The sequence below is a fragment of the Miniopterus schreibersii genome (assembly GCF_964146895.1).
Source record: "Miniopterus schreibersii genome assembly, chromosome: 11".
In the NCBI taxonomy this organism is placed as follows: Eukaryota; Metazoa; Chordata; class Mammalia; order Chiroptera; family Miniopteridae; genus Miniopterus; species Miniopterus schreibersii.
The window spans coordinates 22208324-22230862 of NC_138111.1; the positions used below are offsets into that span (position 1 = coordinate 22208324).

Sequence of the window (22539 nt, forward strand, 5' to 3'; positions counted from 1 at the left end):
CACAATCTCTTACCCCCACAGTGAACTGTGAGAACCAAGAAAAGCCAAATAAGCCATCCCCTTTTAGGCGTAGTCTCTCCCCAGAAGAACCTCCATAAAACAATGGGAGAAAAGTGCTTCAATTAATCAAAGCAATAAATAACCTGATCACAGTTAGCCCCTTAATCTAGTTGATTATTTCTGTCCAAGAGAATTCAATTCTGTAACAGCAGGTGTAAACCAACTAATAGTGGCAAATACAAAGTTTCAAAGAAACACAAACACAAAAGCAAACTGAATGATGCTTTATTTGAAGCTTGTGGAGTATAAAGTCCTACAGGAAGGTTACAGAGGATCCTCTGGAACACAGGGATCACATCAACCTCTGTGGAGAGGCTGAGAGAAATTCATAGTTCACTAAGGCCTCCCTGTACCGAGTTCCAGAGCTCCTTACCATCTCAGCCCTGTCCCCCCATCCTCTCCAATCTTGATTTCATTTTAAGATAAAAGGGGCTACAGTACCTGAAATTAGTAGGCCTCAAGAAATGTAAAGACTTTAATGGGTCGAACATTCAAAACTTAACTCGAACAAGGAAGCCAGCTCTCCTTCACAAGTTTCTTCACTAGTGAATAAAAAATGGACTGTGTCATCCTGGACATAATTTCATCAGGCTTCAAACCATCTAGGAAAGAGTAACACGGGTATAACATAATGTAATCCAAATTACGCAACTTTATTACCCAAGTCAAGAAATGTTTGTGCCCATAGATAGCTTATTTCTCAAAGATCACACACGCACTCCCTCCCCAAATGACGTGTCTCCTCTGTTCCCTGTTTACTTCTCCGTGCCAAAAATACCAACTCCACTTCTTCAGGAGTGGACAAGCCAAGACTGTATGCACAGTGAGTCTGAAGAAGATGTTGAAAAGTCTAAAAGCAGGAAATACCCAAGGCCAGCAGGGAGACAAATGAGAGTTGTTTCTAATTCATTTTATGACCCAAGGACCAGTGCATGAACGTCCTTTTCCTGGTGACATCTAGCTGCTAGGGAGAACCTCGATGCAGTCTGTGGGGGACAGGTGATGACAAAGTGCCCGGGAGGTGAGAGTCCAGGGGAGAAGAGGTAGAGGCTTGATGGTTAATGAGTAAGTGCCTGTCGAGCCAGCCCCTCCTCTTCTCCTAGCTCAGATCAGCCGATGTAGATGCGATGGAAATCATTGGCACCAAAAGCAGCGTTGCACTTGGGACATTTGCGCTGGCGGGTGTCGTAGCGTGTCTTCACACACTCAAAGCAGAAAACGTGGAAACACTTGGTAAGGACAGCGTCCTTTTTACGCATGTTGCAACATGGACAGGTCAGGCGTGCCTAAAAAAGAAGTCAGAGTCTGAGCAACCATAAAGGTTTATGACCCAAATGGCTCTCATGCATAAGCAAACAAGAAAATCCATCAAGCGCTAAGACAAAAGTACCATCTCCCCACCCCAAATAAACCATTCTCTGGTTACCTTCAGATAAACAAGTTCAGTATTTATTCTCCCAATCTGTTAACAGGCCACTGCAGGCCTTGACTGACCCCCAAAAAAGCAAAATCAAAAACCACAAAGCAAACACTGAGGCAGTTTCTCTAACCTTGTAATCCTTGATCTCCTCCATCAGAATCTCATCACATTTGGGTCCATTGTCTGGTTTCTTCGTGGTCTCCAGCTTCCTTCGAAGTCTGGAGATGTCCTCCTGCAGTAGGACAGACAGCAGACCCATTAGACGCACTCCCCAGACCTGCCATTTGTGAGAAAAACAATCGCTCCAACTTGAACATCCTGATGTGGGAAGGAAGTCCTTTCATTCCAGCTGTCTTTTAGGCATGTAGAGAATTGCAAATGGCAAGATATGTTTGTTTCAGAATAGGCAACTGTGATCACAGCGCCAATGAGAGCTGCATCTAACCACTGTCAGTTCAGTACTGTGAAAATACAGTCTAAGAATTTAGAGGGACTGAATTTTAAAAGGACGAAAAACTTGATGGGGCACTTTATTTTAAGGCAATTAGTTTTAAGCTGAAAGTAGACGGGATTAAATAATTAACAGATTTGCGGATAAGGGCAGAAAAGCATGAGAAACAGTTAAAATGCCAAAAATGGAAAAATTGTAGAACTTTACTTTTTTTTTCTTAATTCTCACTGGAGGATACATTATTAGTGATTTTTAGACAGAGAAAGGGGGAGAGAGAGAGAGAGAAACATCAATGTGAAAGAGAAACATCTGTAATCCTAGTTTACAAAAAGTTTACTACCCTTACCAGCCCCAACCAGGAATCAAACCTGAAACCTTCTGGTGCACAGGACAACGCTCCAAGCATCCGAGCCACCCAGCCAGGGCTAGTAGAACTTTAAAGTCCTCTAATGTAGGTATGTCGCTACTTACTTACTAACTCATTCATCTAGTAAGTATTTATTTTATGCCCACTAGGTGCTAGGCACCATGACAGGCTTTGGGGATCCAGCAGTGAAGAAAACAGACTCTGTCACTTCACTTGAGGAACTTCAGTCAAACAAGAAATGACATACTTTAGACCAATGACTCTTTCATAAGATGAAGGAGCTCAGGAAACACCTAACAAGTAAAAGGTAAAGAAAAAAACAACACTCTTACCTGGGCTCGTTTGAAGTTAAACATGTCCTTTTCTTTGGTGACACTGTTCTCCACGATCTCATCCTGAAAATCATGCAGCTTCTTCTGAGCCAGCTCCAATTGTGCTTTGAGGTCATCTGCAAGCTGGGCTGCCTCCATTGCCTGTGTGGGATGGACGGATAACATAATCTCATCACCTCTTACTATTTCCAGTGAGGGAAAATGCTAACCCAAGTCCAAGGAGTAAGGTGAGCCTGTAATTTCATCAGTGGCATACATATTTGTTCCTCTGAGACTGTCACTTTAGATTACAGAGTAATCAATCATACCTTGCGTTTATTCATCTCTAAGGCTTGGGTCCTAAGACCCAGCTCCTTCTCCCCGGTGCCAATGTTGCTTTGTAACAGATGCTCCTTCTCTTCTAATTTCCTTACTACCTGCAACTGGGCATCAACCTTTGAAGAAGAAAATCAGATTTTAACACAAACAGGAAGAAAAGAAAAAAAATAGGCTCCGTTAATCCACAGGCCCTCAAAAGAGAATGTTATAAATCTCAAACTAGAACTGATTTTACCCATAAGCCCTGCAAAGCACATGCAATTTAGGTATCTTTTCTGGCAATACTAATTCTCAAAGCCTAGCAGTTCTTACTAGAACATGTAAATCATAGCTCAAACAAAAGTCCAGGTGTGTCTCTTTCAGAATGACTAGAGATTCAAAGGTAGTCTTTTCTTGAAATTCACAAAATAGAATCAAACAATATGAAGGGGTAAAAAGTAAAGTCACACACCCACAAACTCTGATTCCAACATCCAGAGATAATCAGGTAAACACTCTAGGGTTTCTCACACAACCTTCCTGGAATTTTTAAATACACAGCACATGCACACAAAAACATGCACTTTTAATACGAAAGGGGTAATAAAACAAATCACTTAATGATATATTTTAGAGATTTTTCCATCATAGCAGGTCCATATTTGTTTTAACAGCCACACTGTAGTCCTTTGTAGGGATGTATAATTTATTTACCAGTAACTTAATGTATCTTTAGTTTTCTGTTTTTCCTATTACAAAAAAAAATGCCACAATTGTCATTTTTTAATGCACATTTTCCTGTAGGAATTACCCTACTTCAACAGAATTCTGGAAAGCTCTACACATTCTTAATTACCTGAGTCTTCAGGGTCAAAACCTGGTCAGCCAGCTCCTCCTTCTCCTCCTTAAGTAACTTATGGATCTGATTGGACTTGATGCGTTCAGACATGAGCTTGAAATTTGCATCATCCTTCTCCCGCAGCTGCTGCATCAAGCGGATGTTTTGCTCTTGCATGTCCTCGAAGGCCTGGCCTGTGACATCCATCTCGGAGAGGAGGGCTTCCTCCTCCTGAAAGGAGGAATGAACCTTCATTTAATGGAATCTTCCAATTGCAAAATAATGAGCACAGGAACCTAACTTTCCCACTGTTCATTCAGAAATAAATTAACCTAGTGACAAAGAGACACTCAGTTTCAAGGAGCTTAGTTTTGTCACTATGTCAGCCCTAGGAATACAGAAGGAGCCCTATTATCTGTGGCCACAGGGACTGATAGCTGGTCTGATGCCATGAGTTCATCTGTCCTCAGTCAGTTAAGAGACAAAAATGTAATATATACCAGAATCTAGCAAACCGAGCAAGGAGCAGTTGGTTAAGAGAACTTCATACATAAAACCTCAAATTTTCTCATACTTTCCTATAATTATAATACTGAATTTAATCTACAAACTTTCCAACAGCATTGCATAGCCTCTTATGGTGAAGAACAGTATCTAAAATCATTCCCTTACATTTGTGTTATTACAAATGAGCATCCTTTCGTATGTGTAAGAGCCATCTGTATATTTTTCCTGTGAACTAGTCACATCTTTGGCCTATTCTCCTATTGGGTAGGTGGTTTTCTTCCCTATCGTTTTTTGGGGAGTTTTTATATATTAGAAACGTAAACCCTTTTGTGATAAGAGTGAGAAAAATTTTTTCCTGTCTGTCATTTATCTTTTGGCTTTGCTAACAGTGGTTTTTGCCATGTAGAAGTTTTGTAGGTTTTTTCCTTCATAAGTCAAAATTATCAGTCTTTTCTTTCATGTTTGTAGACGTTTCTTAATAGCTAGAAAGATATTCTCCATTCCAAATTTCTAAAGAGAATTAACATTTTTAAGATAATGAGTTGTCCTCCATAAGAACACAGGGTCTTTCTACTTGTACTAGAACCTATAGTAGTACAATTTCCTAGTAACTGTTTTAAAAAAAAGAAGAATGAAAGTGGCAATCAACAGATTTAAGAAGAGTCAAAAATCCCACTTTATAAAAAGAATGTATACAGGGTCTAATAAAGTAGGTACTTAATGATCAAGTCACCATTTAAACTATTTAATTTCATTGTCATTTTGCTATTTCTTAGAAACAGTGAAGGTGTCCCTCATGGTAAACATGTATGCTTTTTCCAACCACTTTTGGGATCTTTTTAACTGAATGTTAATACACTGGGACTTAAAAATAAAAAATACATGCTCATTATCAGAAGGGGGAAAGTCTCTATAGTTCTATGACCCACATATAATCAGTTAACATACTGGGTATTTATTTATAACCTGTTTGGGGCACAGGTTTTTCTTAGTTTCATATATTTATAATCACAATGTATATAAAATTTTATATTTTTCTTTTTAATTTTATATTCATTATACCCCGATTCCAGACCTGCAGAGAAAGGACAGATCCCTCAATAAGCAATGTCCGAACAACATGCTATCCATCTGAAAGTGAAAGCAAACTTCATGTCTCACAAACACACAAAACAAAGTGACTGAAGGATGAAAGACTTCAGTGTAAAACAAACAAACATACATACATACAGGAGGAAAAAGTAATTTTTAAAAAGACTGGCATGAAAGAGCCAGTCTCCCTGCCAGTCACGTGCTTGTCGGGTGAGAGTGGCTTCAGAAGCTAAAGCACACGTGCCCACCTGCTTGGCCATGGCCAGCTTCTTCTGCAGGTACTCGATCTGTTCCTCCACCGCCCGGATCTTCCTCAAGGCGTCCTCATCGGCCATCTTCTTGTTCTCTTTTTTCTCTTTCTCTTCCAGGTCCCTGAGTCTTTGTCTTAGATCTTCCAGCTATAAGAGGAAAGGGATCACACAAAAGCAAAGAAAAGCGATGATAAGACTTCAAAAATCAATTAATACTGTTCACAGAGGGAGGGCCCCTAACATCAAAAGCACCTCTGCAGAATGATGAAAGGAGGCAGGCGACATGCTAGCGCACCAGCCCCAGCCCTGCTCCAACACTGCTCCATCCCACACCCCGCCTCTCTAAGCTAATTTGTGAGGAGTGCACAGGTATGTTTCTTTAGAATAACAGTTCTCACCCTTTTTTTCCTACGTCCCCAAATTTTAAGAGAATGAGACATTCTTCCCAAAAGTAATCAGAAAAGAGAATCATCATAACAATGACTTATACGGTGATAAAAAGTTTTAAAGGACTCCTCCTATTCCCAGGAATTTGATATACCTCACCCACCACCTAGTGGAGAATCTGGAAATCTCTATTTTAGATGGTCTTTGAAAGGGAAGAAAATGTTGCTAAGTTTTAAACACTAGCTTTAAAGATAAAGAAACTACAGCCTTCAGAAGTGTGAAGGAAACTCCCACAAATGAAGGTTTTAATCTGAATGACAGGTAATGGCAGACCAGATTACCTCTGCCTTAGACTTCTTCTCAGCTGCCATTAGCTGAACTTTGTCTCTCTGTTCCTTTGGGGCAGAGCGGTACATATCTAGTAATAGTTTCATCTCCTTTTGGCTCTCCTGTGCCTTCCTAAGATGAGGTGGTAGAGGAAGGGAAAATGTGTAATGAGAAAACAAAGGGCATCAGAGCAAGGGAATTTAGAATTGAGCAAAATATTTTACAACACTTCTATTTTACACTTTATATTACACATCTAAACGACAAATTCTCACATCAAGAGACTTCTGGATATATAAGGACAGAAAAGTAAGCTGTATAAAGGATTCATTTCTCGCTTCAGACCAAGTTCTCTAACATAAAGTTATCAAGTAGACACCTGTGGCCCTTATTAAACAGGCACATTTCTAGGCCATCACTCTTAGAAACTGATTATCAATAGGTCTGGGCAGGGGTCCAGGATTGTATTTTAAATAAATCACCCAGATGATTCTGATAACACACTTGAAAAAAAAAAAATTGTCTTAAAGAGATCAAGAGGAAGGGAGGAAAAAAAGGGGAAAAAATTAGAAGTTTAAAATATACTGCTATTTCCTGCCCAGCCAGCGTGGCTCAGTGGCTGAGTGTCAACCTATAAAAGAATCAGGTAGTCACAGTTAGTTTCTGGTCAGTGCATATGCCTGGGTTTCGGGCTTGACCCCCCGTAGGGGGCGTGCAGGAGGCAACCAATCAATGATTCTCTTTCATCAGTAATGTTTCTATCTCTCTCTCCCTCTCCCTTCCTCTCTCTGAAATCAATAAAAACATATTTTAAAAAATAATAAAATAAAATATACTGCTATTCCTAGTCTAAGACAAAAATTTCATCTCTTACTAAATTATCAAACTTCTTAACTATACTTTTAGGTACCAAAGAAGTTCAAATGTTTTGAGCACAGCAGTCCCTCAAATCCAAACATCAATAAAGGCTCAACCATAACCAACAGGGAGCAAGAAGTAACCCGTTCTACCAGAGCAGCTATTAGCTAAGCAGGAAGAACAGGGGCAATGTGTAAGGTTATGACAGTGTTTCATTCACCTTTCCGTCTCCTACTGTTTTAATGCCTGTAGGAATAACCTAAAAAATCTCTTGAAATGTACCTGATATGTACACAAACTAGTTAACTGCCAGGCAAACAGATCAATATTGGTCAAAGAGTGATATATACTCTACTGCATATAATTTAAATTACAATTAATGCCAGCAATCTGCCAGTGGTTAACTGCAATAATCCTCTTGTTACTTCAATCATGACACCCCTTTCTCGTAATCTGGATTCATGCCACGGGGTTTACTTAGATCTGACCACTGAACTGGACTACACAATAGCCAAGCAGGTCACTGAGGTCACTGTGGCTGTATATACACTCGATCAAGAAGTGAGACAACATTAACTGTGCACTCAAAATATACAATTGTGAGCAAAGCCAAGCCATCAACTGAACATTTCATGCTCGATGTCCTAACCTTAGCTTTGAGTCAGAAAGTTGCTCTAACATTGCTTACTTGAGTTCAATCTTCAACTGTTTGATAATGTCTGCTTCCTTCTTCCTCCCGTCATCATGTTTCCCTTTCTCCTTCTCCTTCGCGGAATCTCTCTCTTTTTCGGACTCCTTCAGCTTCTGCTTCTCCCGCTCCCTCTCCTTCTCCCGCTCGCGCTCCCGCTCGCGCTCCCTCTCCTTCTCCCTCCGCTCTCGCTCTCGCTCTTCCTCATCCCGCTTGGACTTCGCTTCGCTGACTTCCTCCTGCGACGCCTTCGAGGCGGAGGACTGGGCAGACTGGGCAGACGGGTCCTCGGGATCGTGCTTCACCTCCGCGGGCTCGTCCTTGGCGTCCTCGGTGCTAGACTGAGACTGCAGGAGGGCGCTGCCGCTGCGCAGGCGCGTCTAGGGCCACAAAGAAAGGCAAGCGGCTCACTGCAGATGGCAACGCACTGCTCTCCTCAGCGGAAACGGCTTTACAGAGAACAGCAAGGAACACTTGTTCTACTCCCGGTTACCTTGTTCAGGTCAGACTGGGCTTCTCTCAGTTTCCGCTTGTACCTCAGGACCTCCCCTTTCAGCTGGTGATTGTGATTCTGGAGGCTACTGATGAGGTGCCGCATCTCTCGGTTTATGGGGCCTTAAATACAGCAACAGCGATGTTATAAAGAACTGTGTCAGGGCAAAGGCACAGGGGAGAAAGGACAGAACACATCGGGGACCTCTAATAAATAGGGAGAATTGCCAAAAGAAAGCGTCCTCAGAAGATGAAAACAAAACTGGCCAATCTGAGTTAAAAACAAACACTGGGGCTGTGAACCAAAATGAATTACAAGATTTGATTTTTAGGTTTTTTAGGACTTCCGAGCTCCAGTTAGTACTAAAAAATCCTGGGGACCATGTTGTATCTTTCAAGGAAAGCATATGAAGCAGCCAAACTGCAGGGAGGAGAATAGTTCTACCTGCTTGCTCATTGGCAGCAAGGGTCTGCTCAAATTCTATCCTCAGCATTTCATATTCCTTGCGGACCTGGGCCAGGGTATCTTCTAGCTGGATCACTTCGGTCCTCAGCTTCTTATGAAGACTAACCTCATCTCGCTACACACAGAAAAAAGAACCAATCAAAAATCCTTATCAAAATGCAGAAATATCAGCATATTCAATCATGTTCCCTAAATTCAATCTTTACGGCTAACAGAAAAAAGAAAACACCAAGAGAGATTACTCTGAAAAGTTCCCATTCAATCAGTACTTAATAAGCACCAGACAGCTACAAAACACTGATTTAAGAATCAGCAGGATACTAAAGAAATAACAGAAATGGCCCCTAACTCTGAGAATGTTACAATTTAGTTGGAGAACTAAACAATAAAACAAAATGTAAAAATACGTAAGATATATTAAATTCAGTTCATTTGACGGAAATACAGTAAAAGACCAACTACTATAAACATTACTTTAAGGACTACAGAAGATACAGAAGTGAACACACAGAGAAAAGTTCCTGCCTTTAAAGAAAAGTGTGCACACAGGTATATAAGCTTCAGTGGCTTGTAAGCAGTGATGCGGCTTCTACCCACTAGTCGCCCCATGCACATAAGGCTCCAGCCACACTAACCTAGTTTTACATCTACTGTTCTCACTACTGAATGCCCTTCCCCTGTTTCTATCTGCTAGTAAACTTGCATTTATCCTTAAGAGTCATACTGCACTTTGACAAGTGGAATCTAGAAGTTTCCTTAGTCAAATCAGATGCTCTGTCCCCTTTATCACTGCATCTGTGGGATATGCCTCTACTGTACCATCTGCATTCTAATGGATGCGATTCTTCCCACTAGACTGTACGATTCTCGATGGCAGGATGCCCACCATGTAGCAGAGTAAAGACCTACAGCAACTCTACAAGTATTTGCTGAATGATTAAGAGATTAACTGCACGAGAGAATAAAATTAAAAACTTATGAGGCAGAAAAGCTTATATACAGAAGACAAAGCTAGCTCTTACCTCGATGAGCTCTACCTGGCGCTGGTGGGTCCCCCTGGTGCCATGGAGCAGGGTCCGAGCCTCATCCAAGTGCGCTTTCAACTGCAGGCTCTCGTTGTAGAGGACAGAGAACTGTGACTGCATGCAGCGGTATTCCGGGGTCTCCTTAACTACTTCCTCCACTGCGCTCCGCAACTCCACCTGGGGGCCCAAAGAAACCAGTGAAAAGAAGAATCTAGTGTCTGTGCCCTAGATGCAAGGCACGAATTGAGACAAGCTTTATGAAGATTATAAAGTAGTTTACCCACTCCTCTATGTAATGTAAACCTACCCCAAAGTCAATTAGACCCCCGAGAAGTGGTACCTGGTACCTGCATTCTTCTACCCAAGAACTGTTTTAATTGATAAGAGTTTTACTTTATGTAAAACCTAGACCTAAGGACACTAGAAAAGCTGTATGAAATCTAACAGATCTAGGGACAGAGATAAGCACCATGAAATTTGTCAGGATGCTTATTTTAAGAACATAGTTGATGCCAGGCCAGGCATGGCTCAGTGGTTGAGCATTGACCTAGGATCCAGGCGATAGGGGTTCGATTCCCAGTCAGGGCACATGCCCGGGTTGTGGGCTCAATCAATGGCTCTCTCATCATTGATGTTTCTATCTCTCTCTCTGTCTCTCCTTTCCTCTCTCTGAAATCAATAAAGATATATTTTAAAAAAAAAAGAACATAGTTGAGGTCTCCAGTCACTAACTTGTTCTCTTTATTAAAAGTCACAGAGAAAAATATTTTTGACATTTTTATCAAAAATAGTTATGCTTCTCCTAAGCAACTGCCTGCTTTAATTACCCCAACACTTCAACTGATTTAACTTAGGTTGTTCTTGTGTTTCTTCAGTTCAAACATCTTTCTTCATATATTTACCTAGAAATAAATCAAATTACAAAAGAGAGGTGGCTGTGACTGAAAGAGGAATGGAAGACTTTCAGAATCCACTTTCTTCCCCCCGAGAACCTGGGGAGAGAAAATTCCAATGGGCAGGTTTGAAAACCAACAGGATCACTGATCAGGTTTCTTTCTCTGTTTTGGCAGCTAGACACTCCAGAGCCAAATTCTGTGGCCCACATTTGGCAACTACTGACACGTGAGTGGCCTACCCTCCTACAGTGTGCACATGCTCCTGGTATATATATCTTGTGTCCAAGCCCCATGTTTAAAATCCATGTTGGATCCTCACCCTCATTTATCCTGCTCCTCGCTGTTCTCAACAATTCCTAAGTTACAGTGCCTTGATTCAGTCTGTGTACTTTGTAGGTTGCTTTCAATCTTTTTCCGAATGAGGCAGGGTACAAGTGTGTAAGTAAATACATAAGGAAAGAAACAGATACACCGATTTTCCCTCATAAATTCTGAGGGTTCACAAGTATGTACATGAGTTGGTCAGCAAAAACGTTTCATTTTACTCCCCATCAGAGATGTGTCTCCTACCTTCAGCTTTTCGTTTTGTGTAGTGACCTCGTCAAAGTCTTGCCGAAGTTTCTCCAGTTCACAGTGACGGTTCTGAGCCAACTCTTTGTTCTCCTCAAGCTCTGCATTCATTTCCTCAAACTAGAGAGAAGCAGGAAGAGAGTAAAATGAGAATAAAGAACAAGAATTTTTAAATCATTCCCATTCCTAAGTTTCCATCTTCACTGACCCACTCTTCTAGCAAAACTCCACTTGACAACCTGTGAACACAATCCTACGTCCCTAGCATAATACTGACACCAGGTGAAAAAACATGTCCTGAGTTGGATTTTACCTTCCGGGCATTGATAGTGATTGTGCCACCATAGAGACTGCTCCCCGCTCCATATACCTTGTAACCTTTCGAGTTCACCTGCAGAGATGACAAATATTAGTGAGAGACCCCAAGATTTCAGTCTGGTAACCAAAGTACCTTTAAAGGAGTCCATTTGTGCCCCAAAACTACTACCCACATCCATCCTTTCTGAGTAGACTCCTTAAAATGATTCTAGTCTCCAAACTATGACTAAGACAGCACTTGCCCGTTCCAGGACTTCTGCTAGGTGTCGGTTGAGTCGCTGTTCCCTCTTTCGAATTTTGTCAATATCCCACTGCAGGTCATCAATCATGGACTCCAGGACAGACACTCGTGACTCAGCTGTCTCCACTTTACTCTGCAATTTGGAGAACTACATCCCAAAGGCGAGCATGCAGGTAAATACAGCAGAAAAAAAATAAAGATAAAGGTAGAAAAAAAAGTCTTACATCAATATCTTCTTCCCAATGCATGAGGATAAAAGTGAAATTACAGGTTCTCTTAACAGTTCTGAGTCAGTTACTATCATGAAAACCATAGACATCTGTAAGAACTCTCATAAGTGGAAAGAGTCCTTAAGATTCAGTAATTTTTCTACCTCTTAGAAGTACCATTTCTCTAGACAGAACAAAACCCATCAGAAAAATGTGTATTTTTTAAGAGACAAAAAGATAACATGACCTTTGAAGCACTTAGAATTGAGTCAATGTCTGCCACAGGAAACTAGAAACTACCAACTCTCCTTTCTGGACAAGTACCTCCTGAGACATGGTGCGATGCTTCTCCTGAAGGAGGTCTGTCAATTCCTGTAGCCTCATATTCTCCTGTGCGAGGAAGGAATTCAGTTCCTGCACTGCTTCCTCCACTATCAGATTATCTGAGGGGAAAGAGCTTTAATTTAGCATCTACAGTGTCACATTTTAGAACTGCATATCCCACCAAAGCATTAACATGAAATCTCACTTTATTTTCCAGAAAACTTCAAGAATTAGGCTGGTTTTTATTATCTTCACAAGACAGATTAATTACGCACAGGTTTGATGACCTGCTTAAAGAAATGATCAGGATAGCCAAGGTCACCTAACTCCTATCCCTTTCTATAGTCAAAAAGCCTTGAGAAAAGAAATGGGGAGTTTCTATAACTTTACTCAGATAAGGCACAATTCCCCAAAAACCTGAATTTTAGAAGACAAAGGTATCTCCAATCTGTTAGACTTAATAGCAATAAAATTCTATTTTATAAGGCAATCACCAATTCCTATTATCCACTAACACCAACATGAAGCATCTCTGTGTTGGGAGCAAGAAGGGGACCAGAGAGCAGAAATTTCCTTATTCAAATGAGCACCTATAAAGTCATAAAGAACAAAGAATAAAAATAGAAATAAGAAAAACACAATATGGAACAGGTTGGTCATGTAATGATTTTTGTGGTCTTCCACCAGGACTGCCCTTCAGAATCACTTGTGGAACTTTTAAAATTAGATACTTCCCTAGGCCCCTTCTCATACCTATTAAATAGGAATCTCCATAGGGGCCAAGAGTAATGCTTGAAAACTCTCAAAGCGATTCATAACCCAAGTTAAGAACTACGGACTCAATTTTAGTCCTCTTAAAATCGTAAGGTGTTGAGAAAAATAGAATACAATAAGAACTCAATAAATATTTAGTGAATAAACAAGCTGATAAAGGCAATTCTTTTGAATCAAGGACCAAATAAACATGGGGGAAAAGCAAACTTCCAAAAAGTTACAGTGATGCTACAATTCATACTTTATATACCATTATCTAAAAGTTCAGCTTATCAACGGCAATTGCCCTTATGTTACAAATAGTAGCTTAGCAATTGGTACCTTGTAATTAATGTTTTTTTTAACTTAAACCCTACCTTAAAATGCATGCCATTAAAAGAATAATTTTTAAGTACTGTTTAATATACTACTCATTTTAGTTCCTTTTTAAATATAGTGACTATTTTACTTGATACTCATTTATAAAATCAAATTTAACACTAATATAACCTTTGCATATGGCATATTATCTGTGCACAATATGTACATGGTATATACCCCAATGCATATCCATGTGGCCTGTTACTAGGATTAAACAATACCATCTAACTGAGTACAGCCAAAGGGAAAAAAAGTAACACACAGCTTGGATGACATTAGGTGACAAGGAGGATTTACAGCCATCATTCACCATTAACTAAGGACCTACTAGACACCAGACACAGTGCTAGATGCTGGAGAAACAGAGGAGTGAGCCAAGGCACTGCACCAAGAGACAGAATTTAGCTGGGAACACACAAGTAGATGTTATATATGAATACAAAAGCCTAGGAGGACTCGAACCACATTGTTTACAATGGTTATCTTTGAGGAGGGAGATGGGAGGACTTTTATAGTCCACTTTTATGTTTTCCTGACTTGTACATTCTAAAACCACCATCTGTTATCCAAATAATAAAATACAGAAATAAATACTAATGGAAAAGCAAAAGAAATTCTTGCCCACCAATTTTTCACAAATCTTTTATATGCCTCTTCTTTTAATTCTATTGATAATTTAGCCCAAGTATCCTCAAGTCAAAATTACAGAGTAATAAAATTCTGATTTGCCAACTCGATGGTTCAATCTCCTTTACATTTAACATATTTCTTTCAGAAATGAAAGTTAAACATCTTAATGATAATCAGAGAAATTAAGATATTAAAACTAGACCATGTTTATTATTAAAAACGTGAAATGACGGCATTTAATAAGAAGATGCAACCTAACTACGTGTAACACTTTACACTACTATACAAATGTAAATTTCTGCATTAACACTGAATAGTAACATAACTATTTCAAATAATACTTTTGTTCTAGGTACTTTTCTACCCATATACTTAATCTTTTTTAAAAAAATATATCTTTACTGATTTCAGAGAGAGGAAGGGAGAAGGAGAGAAAGAAATAGAAACATCAATGATGAGAGTCGTCATTGATCAGCTGCCTCCTGCACGCCTCCAACTGGGGATCAAGCCCGCAACCCAGGCATGTGCCCTGACCAGGAATCGAACCGTGATCTGATCTCCTGGATCCTAGGTTGATGCTCAACTGCTGAGCCACGCCCAACTGGGCTATATTTTATCTTTTTAAACACAGAGATCATCTAACAACTCTAAAATCCGAGCCAACTCCTTTTGAAGGTATTAGAGATAACAGAAAAAACAACAAAAAAGAACATACTAGAACTAACTCTGAAGTCAAAAAATCAGTATCTAATCAACAAAGGAAATCTTTAAAAATATAATTACCAATATTTAAAATACTTATCACTAATAAATTAATGGCCAATACTACACAAATATCCAGAAACAGAGCTATTTCTTAAATAAGGTGAGTTCTTATTCCTCCCCCTCTGCTCCCCATCTCCTGGTTCTTGCCTCACCTCCACTGTTTAGCTTCCGGGATAAGAGCTCCACTTTTTCTTGCAATTTATCATACACAGTCACGATCTGGGACACAGCTCGGCGGGAGGACTCCACACGCTCCTGCAGCTGAGATTCTATCTCTTCGCTGGAACTGCTGGCCAAAGTAGCAAGGAAAGAGAAGGCTGGCTCTTGTCCTTCCCCTGAAGGACATGGGACGAAAAAAGAAGCCCCCAAATTATTCAATTGGAAATATCAAAATCCTTTTTTTTCCCCTCAAATGGAGAGCCTCAAAGCCAGTGGTAAAGCCCCCACAGGTACTTGCCTCTGTCTCGGTCATCTTTCCGTTCCTGATTGCTGTCAGAGTCCGGTTCTGGTTCGGGCACAACGAGGGCTTTTCTTTCTGTGAGTAGGTCCCCCAAGCCCTGCTCCAGATCATAACGTTTAAGGATGATACGGATGTTTTCATCAAACTGGAGAAGATTAGGTACAGTTATGAACAAAGAAGAGGACACAAATATGGTAGTTATGAAAAAACAAAAAGAATCAACTTTGAAAATGAAGAGAGTGCTCAGGAGAACAAAAACGCTCAAATAAAAATCTGAGCAAATGGACAGCCAGCTACCTGACTCCAGTACCGGTTGACAATCAACAGGGAGGCATCATCGGTGGCCTGTCTTCGTTCCAGTTTTTCAATGTGCTCACGGAGTTCATCTTCAATGGTCTGCCGCTGATCCAGCATTTCCGCCAGCTTGCGATTTTTGGTTTGCAGTGTTCGAATGTCTGAATCCTCCTGCCCGAGGAAACCAGTATTAGTCTCCACAATGAAATTAGACAAATCGGCTGTTGAATTCAACAAGGCCTTATTAATTAGTTATTTCTGAAGATCAAGCTATTCATTTTTTAAAAATTTACAACAAATAATTAGATAAGAAGTAGGAGAAGAAATAAAGGGTCTATGATGGGAGGAGAGATCTCTATTGCATGATGAATAAAATAGCATATTATTAGTATTAGGGAATTCAAGGCCCTTCAAAATCTAGCTTTTGGTCTAGACACCCTGCGTATTCTTTGTATTAACAGTCTATGTATACCTCTGCGCATGCTCCTCATTCTACTTGGAAGACCTGTCACCCTGCCTTGTTGCACACATCCACAAATGCCCAGGTCACTTTCCTACATTTCCTGAAGATTTAGCAACTTAGTGAAGATTTATCATCACTCTCTGCAATACTACTCCTGTGATGATCTTTCCCATACATACTGGACCGAGTCACTGGACTCCTCTCTTCCAGTGATTTGTCCTCTACCTCCCTCACTCACCAAAGTCCCAGTTAGTCTTCGTCTTAGCTGTACCTGTATATTCTCTATAAGTTCAATTCAAGCACTCCATTCTCCACAATTACAACCTATTTCCCAGCCCACTCTCTCTAGTTTCCTGACCCCAACAATTCTTCAACAACTCCAGGATCCACAATCCATTGGTGCTATACTTTTTGACGTCCTTCACTCCTCACACTGACTCCTTCTTTATCAAACTTAAATTCTGTCATCAGTCATTATAGTCAGGCCCTTTTATAACCTTCTTCTTCATCATACTTGCCTGGCAAAAACCCCAATCCTGGTAACATCCAACTCTCCACAGGCCTACATCCATGCAGCTGAATGTGACTAGAAGAAAGAAAGCACCATGCTGATTGCTCTCACTTTACACTCATGATCACATACTCAAGACCCTCAGTGCTGCCCAGCAACCCTACTCCACCTCTATAGTTCATTCTCTCTTCAAGACAACTACATCATACCTTCTCCTGTCTCTTCAAACCTCCAAAACTTCCTCCCCCATCCTCACTCTCAGATGAGTCTTGCTTCTGATTTCACTGGAAAAAAAATAAATAAATAGAAGCAATCAGAAGAAAACCTCCACATCTATCTCCCATAACTACAACTACTGACCTATCTCTGTCTATCCCCTTCCTCCTTCCTGTTGCTGTCTCCAGACAAACTGTCTCTGCTCTAATTAAGGCTAATCCCCCCACCTGTGCATTATAATACATTCTCTCTCACCTATTTAAGGAAATCACACCAGTAACTGTCTCCTCTTTCTACTACATCACCAATTTTATTTCCTTTACCTAATCATTTCAATCAACAGATAAACATGCTAGATCTACTTAAAAACAAACAAACAAAAAAAAAAAAACAACCTTCCCTCAACCTTACATTTGCCTCTGGCTACTGCCCCATTTTCTTTGTTCTATTTTACGTCAATGCTCCTCCAAAACACTGTCTTCACCGTCTTTTCCCTGATTCCTCTCCCCTTATATTCTCTTAAGCTCACTACAATCATGCTTCTATCATCACCACTCTGTGAACATAGTTCCGGTCAAGTTTCCAGTGAACTTTCTATTGCTAAATCTACCAGTCCTCACTTTACTCAACCCATCAGCAGCACCTGATCAAGTCCTTCTTGAAACACTTTCTTCACTTGGTTTCTGGGACCACACTCTCTCTGGTTCACCTCCTACTTCAGTGGTCCCTCTTTTTCTCTTTGGTTAGTCTCTTCTCATCTCCTTGACATCAAAATGTTGCAATGCTCAAGGCTCTGTTCTCAGAGCTCTTCTTTATCTATGCTCATTCCTTAGAGGAGAGTCTCTAGTCTCATGGATTTAAATATCTACAAAATGATACTTCCCAAATGTACAGTTTTAGCCCAAAGCTCTACCCACACTGCATATTACTATATCCAACTACCTATCCCCTCAGAGGTCCAATAAATCTCTCAGATTTACATGTCCAAAATTAAAATCATGATTCATCCTCCACAGCCCCCAAAACTCTGCTTCTCTCATACTCTTCCCTAGTTTAGTAAATGGAAGCACCATACTTCCAAAATCCCAGGGTCATCTTGCTGCCCTCTTCTCATTTGTTTCATCCAGTTCATCAGCATATCTTGTCAGCACCACCTCCACAGTGGCCCAAGCCACCATCATATGATCCCTCATCAAGATTACTGTAAGAGCCTCCAGTAGCAGACACTTGAGTGCCCATGCCATCTCCTGTCAGCCGGCCAGATTTCAGCACAGCCCTGGTGGACAGCTCCGTCCACACTGTCAGTGTTCCCACTTCGAGTCTTAAGTTTTTTGTTCCATGATCTCAGCTGGCAACCTTGAGTACAGAGGAGTTAGTGCCTTCAAGGGCAACGGTCAACTCATTGGGACAGGAATTAGTGAATACATGCCCCAGCTCCCCACCCTTAAAGAAGTGGAGTGAGAGGGGGAAGAGGGAGAAGGAATGAGGGAACAATTTTACTAACTGAACTCCTGCTTATAACCCTGGCTCCTCTACAGTCTGTTCTCCCAACGTAAGTCAGTGCATGTTACTCCCCTGCTTAAGACCTTCCAAAAGGTCCTGTCTTCTGGATAAAGTTCAAACTGGAATGTGTGCTCTGTGCTTCCCTTAGAGCATGTGGTTATCCCTATGAATGCCACATATCCCCCTCTATTCTAACTGCCTATTCCCTTGTCGGTGCCACCCTACAAACTGTAGTCCAGGAGCTATGCTCAGTGTAAAGCACAGTGCCTGGCAAATCAGAGATGCTTAACAAATATTCATATTTATTGAATGAATAAAAGTCCTTGGAATGCATGATGGGAGATGGTGCTAAGACAAAATCACCTTCTGGGAGCAGTATGGAGTAGCTGAACTCGACAGACTCAGACATGACACTTCATCAATTTACTCTGAATGTTCCTATCATTCTCTCTGATCCTCAGCCTCAATTCAATTAAATAACAGATGTGTTTTTGTAAGCTATCAAATGTAAGGCACTGTAATACCATATCCCCAAGGATGAGTTCCAAAACACAGACTCAACTTTTGATCTAAATCAAAACCTATTATAGAGAACTTCTGATGTCTGATAGATAACAACATTACTATTAGCTTTTGGTGTATAACAGTCTAATGAAAATGTCAACTGCATAAGAGCAAAGACAATATCTATTTTATTTACCGTTACATTCATAATATCTAGCCCAATAATACCATTAATAGCTTAAATATATTGAGTACTTACCACGTTAAAGGTAATATTTTAACCCTTAATAAGGACTTTCATTTTATCCCTTCAACAACCAAATGACATACATACTTATAAGTACATTTTGCAGAAAAGTAAACAAGAGGCACAGGGAGGCTAACACAAGGCCATGCAGCTAGACGTGATGGAGCTGAGAATCAACTCCAGGCAGTCGGGCTTCCAACTCTCTTCACTCTTTCCACGACTTTGCTATTACCTCTTAGTACCTGGCACCTAATTTTTCAGTGAATGAAAAATGAATGTCCAGTTTCCCACTGCTAAATACCAATAATCAATGTGTATTAGGCACTAGATTCTCCAAGGAATATAAGCACATCTTTGAAAATAAAGATCAAATGCAGTTATCTCTTCTTCAGACCACTACATTATTTCACCTACTTTTGGCTGTTTCATTTCCCTCTTCTTTTCAAAACAGTTCCCCTTACTCCAGAAGGCTTCCATAAATTCTTACTTTCAGGCTGTCACTGACAGAAGAAAAGCATTGCTTCCACATACCGTTGAAGAGACACCCCCAAGCTTAATTGTTTCCACTGTGGTCCCTGAATCTTCAACAGCAGTCTTCTTCTCTGGGGGCATGGATGTACCAGGCTCTCCAGCCACTCTTTTATTTCCAATTCCTGACATCTTGGCACAAGATGATGGCTGTTTTCCTGGAGGGAAAAAAAGAAATTTAAGTAAGATATACAAGGGGAGCAACAATAAAGAGACCAGCTAGAGTGTAAAAACTAACCATTCTTCTGGCCAACCTTTTAACCTGGATCCATTAATTCCACACCAAGCAACACGATCCCCAAATACCTCTTGGAAAAAAAGAAGTAAACTGTGGAGGAAGAGTCAGGGCTGAATTTACACAACTACAAATTTCTAAATAGGATGTTGGTAAGAAATAAGATAATGGGTAAATAAAGATGAGACCAAGAAAAATGTCAGAAATCTCACTCACTGAAATGCCAAAATCAGAAAAATAGTTTAATAACTTGACCGAAGTTATTTCTACTTAGTGGGAAGAGCCACAGAGCTGAAAAGAGATCTGGAAAGATGTCTACTAAGTCATTAATACTGTACAAGTCATTTATCATCTCTGAGCCTGTATTTCCTAAACCAGGAATAACAACAGTAGTATATGCTTCCTATGCCCCTTATAATGAATGAGTTAATACAGAAAACACTTAGCACAATGCCTGACATCAAGTATGCACTCAGAAATGGTACCTCTCCTTTCTATATGTGCAGTTTCTTTCCCATTTCCAAACGTTCTCCCCACGGTTTCCTACAACGCTAAAGAAGCCCCTACCCTGGGTGCGAGTTCCAGTTCTACCTTTTAGGGGGCCGTGAAAGACTGAGTGCTGCCGTGAAAGAGTGAGTGCTCCTTGAGCTTCATTTTCCTCGTATGAACAAGGGAGGCGAGCAAACACTCCGCCTGCCCTCCCCGTCTCCCAGGGTTCCCGAGCTCAGAGGCAGCGGGGTGGATGCCAAAGCGCTCTGCTGCTCTAGCAAGCTGCCCTGCCTTCGCCGGCACCGCACACTACCCCAATCCCAGCTCCGGAGCAGGGCTGCGCGGCAGCAACCCCAGTCGGCCCTCACCTGGAGAGAGCGAGCGAGCGAGCGGGGCCGGACAAGGGCCTCAATCGAGCGGCCAAGGATCCCCGGCTCCCGCACAGACAAACGTGGGCCGGGGGAAGGAGGCCCCGGAGCCGGAGAGGGTGGAGGCTCCCGAGGGCCTGCACGGCCCCGTCGCACCGCCGGCCGAGACCGCACCGGGCTTCCCGCTCGCGTCGCCGGGAGCGGATCTGGAGCACTCGCTCACCAACGTCCGCGCCGCCTCCCACCCCTCGCCCCTGACGCGCAGGCGCACACCCAGCGGAACTTCCGGGAGGCGGGGCCAGGGACAGGAAAAGGGGGAAAGAGGTGGTCGCTGCGACCAGCGGGCGGAAGTGACGCGCGCGAGGGCGGGCCCCGAGCGCCCGGAAGTAAGCGCCGTCTCTCTAGCAACGCCTAGAGGCGGGGCCCCGCTGGGAGCTCGGGGTGTACCCCCTTCTCGCTGACGCCGCGGAGAGCGCCCCTGACTTTCTGTTTGGCTTGTTGGCCTTTTACTGCGACCTGGTTTTTATGCTGAAAGTGCCTTGTTCTGTTGCCCGTGACTGGGCCACCGAGACTCGTCTAGTTGCCGACTGGTTGGTGGCCTGTCCATCTCCGCGCGGGCGAGAAACAGCCTCAGAGCCTCGCGGAAAATGTCCCGGGTACCCCGGTGCTGAAGCGAGGGGCTGGAGAAAACCCAGGCGATTGACGGGCTTCGGGGCTTGCAGGAGGCTATATATACACCCTGCCACGCATGAGAAGTACTTGGGGAAATGTGGGGCGTCGAGGGTAGGCCCCGGGCCTAGACACGTTTTTAAAAGCGTCCCCCCAACCCCACGCCCCCGTCCTTCCCCCTAGATTCTAAGGCGCAAACAGGATGGACAATTGCTGCTTTTGTGTTTCTTTGACACAAGAAAATAATCAGGGAAATGATAGGAAACAATATTTTCCGATCTCAACGCTAGTGTATTTTAAGCTAATTAAGCATTGATTTTTTTTTTTTTTTTTTTTTTTTAGTCGATAGCAAAGTGCTATTTCCCATGCAGTTCAACTAAATGTTTTAATGATAGGAAGGTAATCAATGCAACTTATCAATAAAAAGCTGTGTGCCTCGCAGGACTATGTAAAACTACCCAGTGCCCAATAACGTCATCAGAGAGCGGCCCAAGGATGGAAGACTAACTGCTATGTCAAAAAAAAAAAAAAAAAAGAACCAGTGGAATTCAGGCGTTTTTTAAAAACAGATCAAACCTACTCCAGGCTGGATTTCTAACAGTGTGAAGACGTTGGTCCCGGTGCCTGCTGAGTGTTACCTGGGGATAGGTAAGAAGGTAATAAGAAAACAAGGGTTCATTGTTCTGGTACTAAAATGCTTTGCCTGGCCGGGAAAGAAGCGCCTCCAAATGGGCCTCACACTTTGTTAGGCAAAGCAAGAGCTGAAACGCGTAGTAGGAGATAGGCACGAGTCGTCTGGTCTCCCTCCTCTAGCTGCTCTGCTCTTGGCGAGATTTGCATCCACGGAGCCACTGAACGGCGAGCAATGGTCCTTCTAGCCCCAAGTTTGTAAACAAGAGTTTCACAGGCTCTATTTGGTCAGCAGATAGGCTTTGTTTATTTTGAACAGTATTAGCTGTCTCTTGTGGTTAAAAACAAAAACTGACTTAGCCACCAACATTTAAAATAGGATATTTTACATAAAAGTCCACATTATCAACTTTTAGCAACACCGGGCTTATAATCTTGCATGGCTACGTTGCCTGGAGCTGAATCGTGCTTCCACTT

The 22539-nt window shown here is 41.7% G+C and overlaps 1 protein-coding gene across 3 annotated transcripts; it reads right to left on the minus strand.

The window, feature by feature from the left end:
- Nucleotides 1-269: 269 nt before the first annotated feature.
- On the minus strand, nt 270-21057 carry RNF20 (ring finger protein 20). 3 transcript variants are annotated; one of them, XM_081151241.1, is made up of 20 exons: nt 20764-21057; nt 19675-19829; nt 15703-15870; nt 15403-15550; nt 15098-15280; nt 12417-12535; nt 11885-12031; nt 11638-11715; nt 11325-11444; nt 9856-10035; nt 8813-8948; nt 8369-8490; nt 7876-8255; nt 6344-6461; nt 5613-5762; nt 3784-3996; nt 2939-3064; nt 2631-2771; nt 1611-1712; nt 270-1346 (listed from the first exon to the last, which is right to left on the minus strand). In XM_081151241.1, exons 2-20 carry the CDS (start codon nt 19801-19803, stop codon nt 1170-1172), a joined length of 2937 nt encoding a protein of 978 aa, XP_081007367.1. In that variant the 5' UTR covers nt 19804-19829; nt 20764-21057; the 3' UTR covers nt 270-1169. The 3 variants fall into 3 exon arrangements, with proteins under 3 accessions (XP_081007367.1, XP_081007368.1, XP_081007369.1); XM_081151242.1 differs by lacking the exon at nt 20764-21057 and adding an exon at nt 20498-20515; XM_081151243.1 differs by lacking the exons at nt 19675-19829; nt 20764-21057 and adding an exon at nt 16883-16944.
- Between the last annotated feature and the right edge of the window lie 1482 nt (nt 21058-22539).